The sequence below is a fragment of the Octopus bimaculoides genome, chromosome 20 (assembly GCF_001194135.2).
Source record: "Octopus bimaculoides isolate UCB-OBI-ISO-001 chromosome 20, ASM119413v2, whole genome shotgun sequence".
Taxonomy (NCBI): Eukaryota; Metazoa; Mollusca; class Cephalopoda; order Octopoda; family Octopodidae; genus Octopus; species Octopus bimaculoides.
Genome location: NC_069000.1, coordinates 17,782,185 through 17,792,716, shown reverse-complemented (window position 1 = coordinate 17,792,716; position 10,532 = coordinate 17,782,185). Strand labels below are relative to the sequence as shown.

The 10,532-nt window shown below is 37.5% G+C and overlaps 1 protein-coding gene across 2 annotated transcripts in view; it reads left to right on the top strand.

Annotated features, from left to right (window-relative positions):
• Positions 1-4,721: 4,721 nt before the first annotated feature.
• Positions 4,722-10,532, top strand: part of LOC106883421 (ankyrin repeat and SOCS box protein 8) — a 12,189-nt gene continuing 6,378 nt past the window's right edge. Inside the window, exons 1-2 of one of the 2 annotated variants that reach the window (XM_014934414.1) lie at positions 4,722-4,901; positions 8,403-8,550. In XM_014934414.1, coding sequence (XP_014789900.1) covers positions 4,737-4,901; positions 8,403-8,550 — 313 coding nt within the window. In that variant the 5' untranslated portion in view covers positions 4,722-4,736. Of the gene's footprint in view, positions 4,902-6,235; positions 6,605-8,402; positions 8,551-10,532 lie in introns of those variants that run through there. The other variant, XM_014934415.2, reaches the window with a different exon arrangement.

The following is a 10,532-nucleotide window of genomic DNA, read 5'->3' as shown; positions in this document are numbered from 1 at the left end:
CCATGAGCAACCCTCCAACGTTTCTTCCCAATTGAAGATCACATATTGTTGATTTAAAAAAAATTTCTTAGTCTCGTTTACACGCAAAACTCTCACAACACACACTCTCACACATCTTTTTGCTTTGTTCTGTACTGTCCATAATGTTTTTCTTAATGTAAACCCTTGTGTTTAATAAAGAAATCATTATTAAGGCGGCGAGCTGGTAGAATCGTTAGCATACTGGATGAAATGCTTAGTGGTATTTCGCCCGTCGCTATGTTCTGAGTTCGAATTCTACCGATGTCAACTTTGCCTTTCATCCTCTCGGGGTCGATGAAATAAATACCAGTGAAACACTGGGGTCGATATAATCGACTAATCCCCTCCCCCCAAATTTCAGGCCTTGTGACTATAGCAGAAAGGATTATTATTATTTATGTTTCGTTTATTGTTCATTGAATATGTCTTTGTTTAATTCTAAGTACTTTTGTCAATTTTCCAGTAATCATGAAAGCTTGCATTTTCCGTTTGTCAAATTTTTTCAGATGCCACTAAATCAGGCGACCTCGTTGCCTCTGTTGTAGGCTCTATAAGTACCGGTAGGGTTATGGCGCTGATGTCACTATCTGAGGGATAGGTTTGTGAGCGTCTGTTTCAGCATTAATTCATTGATAGTAGGACTGCCTCTCTTACAAAATATTGGCTTTGCACTTCAGCAAACTCTGTTCTAACTCTTCTTTCTCTACCAATACTGCCTCACCTCTCTCTCTCTCTCTCTCTCTCTCTCCATATGTGCGTGTGTGTTTTTCTTAAAAAGTTGTGATTCAGAAATCTATAAGCTAAGACTACAATCTATTGTTTGTCTCTTCGTACATACTTCAGATAAAAAATACGAATTGAATTTTACAACTCTTCAGCATTTAGCTTTAAAAAGAATTCCCAGAATATTCACCTCAAGCATTACTGTTTATCATCAACAAGATCGTTTATCGGTTAACACCCTATAATGAAACGTTTAATTCCAAAGTTCAGAAAACGAGGTCGATCCTTATTTCGATTTCTAGAATAAAAGTGTTTATAACAACACCGCATGTAATTAAAATAACTTGAAAATATAACCCAAGTTGTCAACGGATATCAAATTATTTAGAAATCTTGAGAACTACTACGGTTCTGGTTAAGCTGAGACACTACCGTAAAATACGAAACCAGGTAACAAAAAAAAAAAGTCACGATAATAAAGTCACAGGGGTTTTGTAACCGGGTTGTTTTGTCCGAGAGGGGTAGTTTTGTCCGGATTCCGTAAATTAATTGTGACGTTTTTTCCTGTGACTTTATTACCGGCCACTATACATTAATTATGACTTCTTTTCCTAGCGAAAATTATGATTATGGAGGGAAACGCGTTGGCGGCAGCGACCGTTTATGGGCTGGTGTTTCAAGTGCCATGGACCGCACATGGCGAGGTACTGTGTGGAGACAAAACCCGAACCCGTTTGCTACCGGTGCAGGCAGGCAGGGCACATCGTTCGAAATTGCAGCTAGGGAAAAGGTCAGAGGGATGTTGCTGCCCCTCAAATTTCCCGCGAACGAGTAGAGGCTCTCGTGCAGTCGCTGCCCATAGTTGAAGTCCTGGTCAGAGAAAAAGTGTTCAGAGCCCTCGTGGATACAGGCTGCACAACGCCTATCGTGATCCCAAGGGTGACAAAAAAATGGAAGGTTGATGGCCTTCCTGGTCCCTCTTTGTACTTCACTCTTGTCCGCCCATTTTTAAACATCTCGATCCACTTATACATACTTCTACGCAGTAGAACGCTATTCCTGTATTGTACTGGAAGCCTGTGATGAATTGCAGCACCTGACACAATTTCAGACCAGAGAAATTGGATCACTGGTCTGTTCTTCATTGCCAGCGGAGCGGCTATGTTTACTCTTTAATACAAGAGATAAAACTGAAGCGATCAAGGCCAAACGTCGGTTACATTGGAGTAGGATTCAGCTTCTTGTTATACCTTCAGAATAAGACAGAAATGATTGTCGGAGAATTTCCTTATCACCTGCCCCAATGTCTGGCTTCCTAATTCCGCCAGTTGTGTTCCCATGGATTACTACGTGTGGGGGTGGGGTTGAAAAAGATATCAAACACTTTGCCTGCAACATCAAGGCGGAGTTGGTGAGCAAGATCAAAGAGTTGTTCAAAGATCTTCCCAGAGACATAGTAAGGAACACATGTGCCAGATTTTGGAGTCGTCTTGAGGCTGTGATGAATGTTGAGGAAAACTACTTTGAGTAAACTGTTTTCTCTCAACCATAATCTCGTTGCTATTTTCTGATTTTTTTAAATACTTTTATTTTTGGATGGGATATTGTGGGTTTTTCTTTTTTTTTCCTTTCATGCAAGCTGACAAATTTAGCCCGAACACTCTGTACATACATACATATCACACACAGCTACATCCTCGTTACACGAGAAAGGCCATTGCCAAGACGACTTACTGAAATGATTCATTATTGTTGCCATGTGATGCCCTTATATGACTTTTAAGCCTGGCCAAGCTGTTACACATTTTATTACATACTAGACAACTGTGCTGGCTGGCAGGAGAAACAGGTGTCACCATATGCACTATCTTAACATGTCTTTTTAGACCTCCAACTGAGAGACACACCCTTCTACATTTTACACGCGTTCTGTCATGAATTTTAATAGTCACATCATTGTTTACCATGGGTCGATTTCTATGAGAATTTTGATGGCTCACATACATACATATACAAATAGATAGATAGATAGATAGATATACACATACATACATAAAACAAAACACGAATCTGCAAGTATACATTCATACTAAGATACTCTGTTGATGTTGAAATTCCAATGAAGGAGCCTTGGATCTAGGTTAGAAACTGGCTCTTTCTCTACTGGCAAGAAATCCTGAAATAAAACTGAAAAATGACACACCCACACACCCACACACATTTATACAGACAGAACAACCAGGAATCTTCCTTTCAACTCAGGAGTGGATTCATTGTGAAAGATGATGTGGTTTAAACTAAGTTCACGCCTTGAATATAATACAATTAACAACATGGTCGAATGACAATTGGACTCGTGTATGTGATGTTTGAATTAGCCGAGCCACATCCTGTTCGCGTTCGCATGACACAGTAATATTGAACACTAAGACAATAGCTAATTGACATTCAGTCAATCCAGGATGCTATCTGCCCACGCATAATCGCCACATAGTTCCGTGTCATTACCTGAAAGTGTTCGATTGTTAAGTAAAGTAATATTACTGAAAGAAAATTTCTAATGTCTGTAATCAAAGTTAGAACAACAAATAATGCAAGCAAAAGCAAACGAAGGCTTGCCTTTTGTCCTAGAAAATAGGCCTTATATTACCTGTTTTGTAATCATTGTTTTTCTCTCATACCGCTGAACCACACCAGCAAAGATCATTGCATCTAAACAGAACGGGAGTACTGAACAGAAATGGGGAAAACTGTTTGACTGGTTGCCTGAACATGGAAATTACTCATGAGCCAGAGAGGAGATGAACAAATGATATCAAGATTAATGCGATATCTCTCAAATGGGTCATTTGCGAGACTGAGAAATGTCAATATATACTAACGAAAATCGATGTAGTTAGTAATTTTTCCTGGGTAAAGTGAAATTTGCTTTCCGCACTTCATCCCAATAAATTGGTGGCAATCACAATGGAAAGTTCTTATAAATTATTGAACTCTTGGCCTATGACTAATTCTAGTCGGTCTAGTTACAAAGAGAACATCCAAATAAAAGGATGAACGGCTTCAAGTTCACTATTTCTTTTAAAAATTTCATTAAATGTTTTGAATATGTTCCGAATCACATTTGGATTAAATCTAATTGTGGTTTATGAAATACAGGTGCCAGCCATATGGAGCAAAGTTCACCATTTTGGAACTGCAAATTCTGCATCACTTTTGTTGCAGTTCCAAAATTATTTTTAACCTCTGTTTATTGTTGTAAGACAAGGGCTAAATTAGTAAATCTGATTACGGAGACATTCAAGTATTTTGTGATAGCTATAAAAGATTGTCGAGGACAGGCTTATGATAACGTCGCCAACACACCTGGCAAGTACAATGGTAGCCTCACATACTTGCCATCAATCTACTTTGCATGCTTTCTATTCCCTAAACTGCCGTATGCTGCAGTCACATTTTGTTTTCCTCCACTCCTCAGTGTAAGATTATTCTCAGAGAGCATCTAGGGGAATCCATTAGAGTTTTTTCAGGTACTCATAGGACAGACTGAGTAGTAAGTGTAAGACCCATTGAAAATCATCTTACTGGGATACAACTCCCGCTAAAGAAATGTTTGTCATTCAGCGTTACTCCAAAAACTGAAGTCAGTGTCGCAATGGAATACATAAGATTTTTCATTTGCATCCTTATGCCATCGATGTAGTCAAAGATCCTCGCTACAGTGAATATAGAGGTTTCAGGCTTAAAATGATTTAAAAGATCTACTTGAGAAATGATCGGATTTTAATTGAAACAAAGCTAGTTGCTGAGAAAATCGAAATTGAATTTTTCCATCAAAATAAAATTTCTTGAAAGATAGAACATGATTTGTCATTGAAGATGATGATGAACCAGAGGAGAATGTCTGAGAAAGTCATCGTGGTGGATCCAACGAGCCTTAAATCGAATTCAAACAGAATGTTTCTGATGTTATTGATTCGGTAATTGTTAGAATGCCAAAGCAGTTTGACACTGCAAACGCTATTGATAGTTACGTTTTCTATAGCAATATTGAAGCATGGCGGAAAAGAAACTCAGCGTCGCATAAGCAAGATTATTTCCACAGATATCAAGACGATTTGTCAGAATCTATGCAAAACACACACACACACACAAAGGTAAATTGTGTTTCATTTAAGACAATTCTCAATTCTGTATAACTGAGTTCATTAAAGTAATTCTTACCAAGCTATTTAAATTTATCCAATTTCATTATCAAATGAACAGATATTTGCATCTTTTTTCTTCCCAAAATAAAATTGTTAAAGGTTTTTGTCCACGGAAAATTTCACAAAAGAAATTAACTCCTTAAGCTGTAACTTAATGGTATTAGGACCTGAAATATTACGCATGAAGTACATAAACAAGTGTACACTCCTCACACTACAATTACACTGTCTCATGTCATTATATGTGATGTATACTGGGGGCTTCATTCACTTGGTAGGTAAGCCCTCCCGCGACTGTTGAGATTGATGTATTTTTATCGCCGCCCGATTGAGGTTAAAAAGCACGCTGAAATTGACATCAAAATATTAGCCATTTGTTGAAATTATACTTTGAATGTTTGGCCTTACGTTAACATTTCTATGATGAATTTAAAATCAATTACTTCTCCTATCTAATAATTAAGTATGGGCTGGTAATGACTACCTTACTTATTCAAGCAGCACGTAACTAATAATTCCATCGTTAGGATGCCGGGCATTTCGTCCGCCTTTACGTTCCGTGTTCAAGTTCCGCCGAGATCGACTTTGCCTTTCATCCTTTTTGGGTTGATAAAATGAGTACTAGTTGAGCACTGGGGTCAATGTAATCGACTTACTCCCGCCCCCCGAACTTGCCGGCCTTGCGCCAAAATTTGAAATCAATATCTACTTTTACATATACAAACAGATCCGTGTTTCTCGGGCTACGCTGAAGAAGGACGTAAACTAAATATTTTATCGACACAGTGGGAACAGAGGGCGAAGTTAATTTTGGCGGCGGAATTTGAATTTAGAGTAGAGACGTTTAGGACTAAATACGATAAATCATGCAGTAGAGTTTACCGTTACGGTTTTACGAATTTACAACAGTGAATGGATTTATGATAATCATATATTTCAATCGGTGGAGGCGCAATGGCCCAGTGGTAAGGGCAGTGGACTCGCGGTTTCGATTCCCAGACCGGGCGTTGTGAGTGTTTATTGAGCGAAAACACCTAAAAGCTCCACGAGGCTCCGGAAAGGGGTGGTGACGAACCCTGCTGTACTCTTCCACCACAACTTTCTCTCGCTCTTACTTCCTGTTTCTGTTGTGCCTGTAATGCAAAAGGGTCAGCCTTGTCACACTGTGTCACGCTGAATATCCCCGAGAACTACGTTAAGGGTACACGTGTCTGTGGAGTGCTCAGCCACTTGCACGTTAATTTCACGAGCAGGCTGTTCCGTTGATCGGATCAACTGGAACTCTCGACGTCGTATGCGACGGAGTGCCAACAACAACAACATATTTCAATCGAAATTTTGTTTTTACTCAGCTCAGAGAGTATTTGAAAACATTTCCCAACGTCGTTAGTAGTATGAAGGATTTAATCGAGAATCGAAACTATTTTGCCGGGAATTTACCTTTCGCTTTATAACGATTAGGTCAACGTCAGCCAAAATTATAGCATTTAGATGAAAAGGCTTAGTAACTTTGAGTTATCGTTCTTTATTGCGCAACTTGTCTCCTCAGAAATGGTTATTCTCACGAACAAGTGTTGACATTTCAGGTGAAAATGACCCAAAGTAAACAACGATGCTTACTTAACGCTATATCAACAAACGATGTGGAACAGGTAATTGTGCAGCGTGCCCCAAAACCTCATTGTATTGTTACAACTCTCAAGAACTTCAAATTACCACAACTTCGTTAATTTAATTCTTGTTACCTTTACCTGCTCCTTTCGGGAATTTTTGTCAACTTTTAAATAACGAGTTATGTTTTCATTTGTGTTGCTTCCTCATTCGTGAAAGATAAAATTGCCGAAGTGCCGTGGGACATGTAGGATCAGGTGTTTCACTTGTTTTAATCAAATTCTGATCGTTTTTCGTCAAATACCTTTGTCTTGGTGAACGCCATGGCGTAGTAAGCACCGGAGTTCGATTATAAATATGTATACACACACATATATATATATATATATATATATATATATACTGCAAATTTCTTTAGGTTAAGGTATATCGCAAAACGTATTCATTTCTTTCTATGAAGAAGGCAACAAGAAATCGATACTGTGAGATCTATTTGAAAGAAAAAAAAAATCCTAACAGCATGCAGTTTGCTGTTTAATTGTAATAAGAGATTATATCCAAAGAATGCTGAAACTATGAGCCGTAAAATATTTCGGTCTATAGATCCAACAAATTAGTGTCTATATTTTTCGGTAGTTTCTTCTGTGTAGATCATATCTGAATGAGTAAAAAATGTTTCTCAGAGCAAAATTAACGATGAAAAAAATTATGAGGCGGAGGTGGCTTTAAAAAGTACTTGTGAGTTTCATTTTTGAAAAAGAAAAACCGTTTAACATTACATTGTTCTCTATCACCTGGGTTTCTTTTAGTGAGATATTCGAAATAAGAACAACCGATTTTATGTGTATGAATGCTTTGATAGTTATTTTAGGGGAAGAAACTAAAAATACTAATTTAAATAATTTCCAAATATATTTTACAGAAAAACAAAGTATGAACATACTTCCATTTAAAGGACTCGTGTTGTGTGACCGCCGGTGAATAGTTTTAACAATCCCTCGCGTACATCTGTCATGCAACAAGTTTCGTTTTTATTTATCAAAGTAGCTAGAAACTTTGATTGTCATTTGTTGTTTAGCTCAAGTTAGCTCTGATTCAGCATGGTTGAATAGGGATGACAGAAGAGGATGCTGTGAGTGCAGTAGGTGTTAAACAGCTTACTAGAAAAGCAAGACTTATTCTAGTTGCAGCAGAAGGAGCAATAGAGAAGAGGTTCTATGTGTAGTTGTAGTGTGTTTGTGAGTGAGTTTAGCCACTCAGAAAGCATTTTAGATGTTTTGCAGAGTGTTTGTGTGTATAACAGTTAAGTTTTGATTATGACCTTAGCTAGTTAAAACCCATAGGAAAAGTATGAACGTTACACATTCTCACTTTTCATGGACATGAGGGGGAATTGTGTCTGTGTAAAAAAGAACTATTCACATAGAATAATTGCTCTACTTGTGTCAGCAATTTTTTTCAGCGCTATCTTTGCATTGTTTTAATGAATGCTGCCACCAAATTTACTTCTAGAATCTTTCTTGTAGAGACAAAATCACTTTGTTATAAATATATATATATATATATATATATATATATATATAAAATATTTCAATTAACATCAAACAAACTGGTCCATATGTTCAATGTCCTGCATTCAAAGTAATATACATGTGATAGTACATGCCTGTTTTCATTTTTAGAAACTGTTTTTTGAAATGATTTATTCAATTCAATTGAATTTTGTGGTATTCAGTGACAATGAAGTTGAATTCAATTGGATTTGTTGAAGTGCTACATTTTAGTTATAATTTTTATAGTTTTATCATGACACAGAACATGTTTTCTTTATCTGTACAGTTTGTTGGTTTGTGTAATGGTGGAGTATGCAGCATCAACAAACCTGTTCACATCAAGACTGATGGTGGAGAATGTGCAACATGGCCACCCCTCTGCTATGCTGTACACTATGGCGTTGTGGATATTGTCAAGTATCTAATCAGCAAAGGTGAGTTTTTAATTGTAGTTTTCCAAGCAAATATAAGTTGTTGCTATTGTTTAGCTTGAGGTCAGCCTTGATGAAGTAGTCACATGATCAATAGCAATACAGCCATAGCCAACCTTTTTAGAGATGGCCTTTCTTTATTAAGACAGTAGATTGTGACGAGATTTGTTATTAGCCATAGTTGGAGGGGAATTAGAAGTGGAGGTGTAGCTAGAGGAAGAATTAGAAGTGGCAATGTAGTTAGAGAGGAATTAGAAATGGAGGTGTATTTAGAAGGGGAATTAGAAGTTAAGGTGTAGTCAGAGGGGAGTTTGAAGTGGAGGTGGAGTGAAAGGAGAGTTAGAAGTGGAGGTATAGTGAGAGGGAAGTATGAAGATATTGCAAGAACTGTTCAATGTATTGAAAAGAAGCAGTTTTCTCTTTGTTAGTAGAGTACACAGTACATAATATATTTATCTATAGTAAGTTGGTGAAGGTAGGAGTGGACTGTGCAAGTAGTCCTTGTAGAATGAGATTGCTGTGACTGATGTCCAACTTGAACATCTGCAAGCTATTGTCAACAGGGAAAAGATGCCTACGACAGAGTGAACTCTACAAAATGCACCAAAGAATCAGCTGGTGGTTGTGTTGTTTAACCCAGGTCAACTTTGATACAACAGAATTGTGGTGAAAAGCATTCCATTCATGAACATCTTTGTCTTCCTGTATATCTAGGACTATGTTATTCAATATGTTGTCAGTATTTTTAAAATAGTAGGGTTTGTTTTGGTAGAGATTTGGCTGCTATTTCTTGTCAGCTGAACGACTGCATTTAGACACTCTCTCATTGGCTTATCAGCTGGCGATGTGTTAAACCTAGCTAGAGTAAAATGAGTTAAGTATGTTGTCATCATCAAAGGCATTGGCAGGTGAATGTTGTAGTGTACTTGTAATAAAATATTGACTGGAGAAAAAAGTTTTGTGAATTAAAAATAGAAACTACACTAGGTAAATATAGATAAAAGTAGATGTTATACAAAATAGAGGGCAGTTCAAAATAAATGGTCCACTGTTACAGGGTGCATCTACCTTGACATGCTGTCCATTTGGTTGTTGTCCCAGTTGGAAGAAGAGGTACTCAACTTCACTATGCAGCAAGACTGGGCCCTGCCACATAGGCGTAGACATGTACACAATTACCTCAACCAGCATCTTCCAGAATGCTGGATTGGCCATGCTGGGCTGAATGATTTGCCATTAATGGTCTGTCCCACTAGGTCTTCTGACCTAACACTTTGCAACTTTTTTCTTTGGGAGTATCTGAATGACAAGATGTTCATGCCCGCACTTCCACTGGACTTACAAGAATCAAAGCAGCAGATAGGCAAACCTGGTTGACTCAACGAATCAGGCTATGCTGGCATGAGTGCAGTAAAAACTAGACTTTCATGTAGACACCTGCTGTGTAGCAAAGGGTGTCCACATGTATGTCTTACTTTTGTACCATTCATTTTGAATTACCCTGTATTTCATAAAAAAAAACTTTTGAATGTTAGGACTCACAGTAACAACTGAGATTCAAGAAAAAATCTTGTGTTGCAGACCTGTTCAAACCCTCCTTGCATGGGAAAAAAATGTGACAGCCAAAGTGAAAATTGTAATGATGATAAAGACAATCTTTACTTAGTTGCTTGACATGTTAAAAATAGAAGCCAAGTCTTCTTTATTTAATATACCTTAATGTTTTAGAAAAGCAAGGACAAATTAGTGACTATTGTCCATTGTCTGAACCCCCCCCCCAAAAAAAAAACAATAGGCTGGATGCATCTGAAATGCTTTTGATTAGAGTATACTAAATTAGAAATCACCGGGAACTAAACAACAACACTGATATATATAATATAGATAAAACATAAATAAACTGAATAAAAGGTAAATAATAATCATCATCATCATCATCGTTTAACGTCCGCTTTCCATGCTAGCATGGGTTGGACGATTTGACT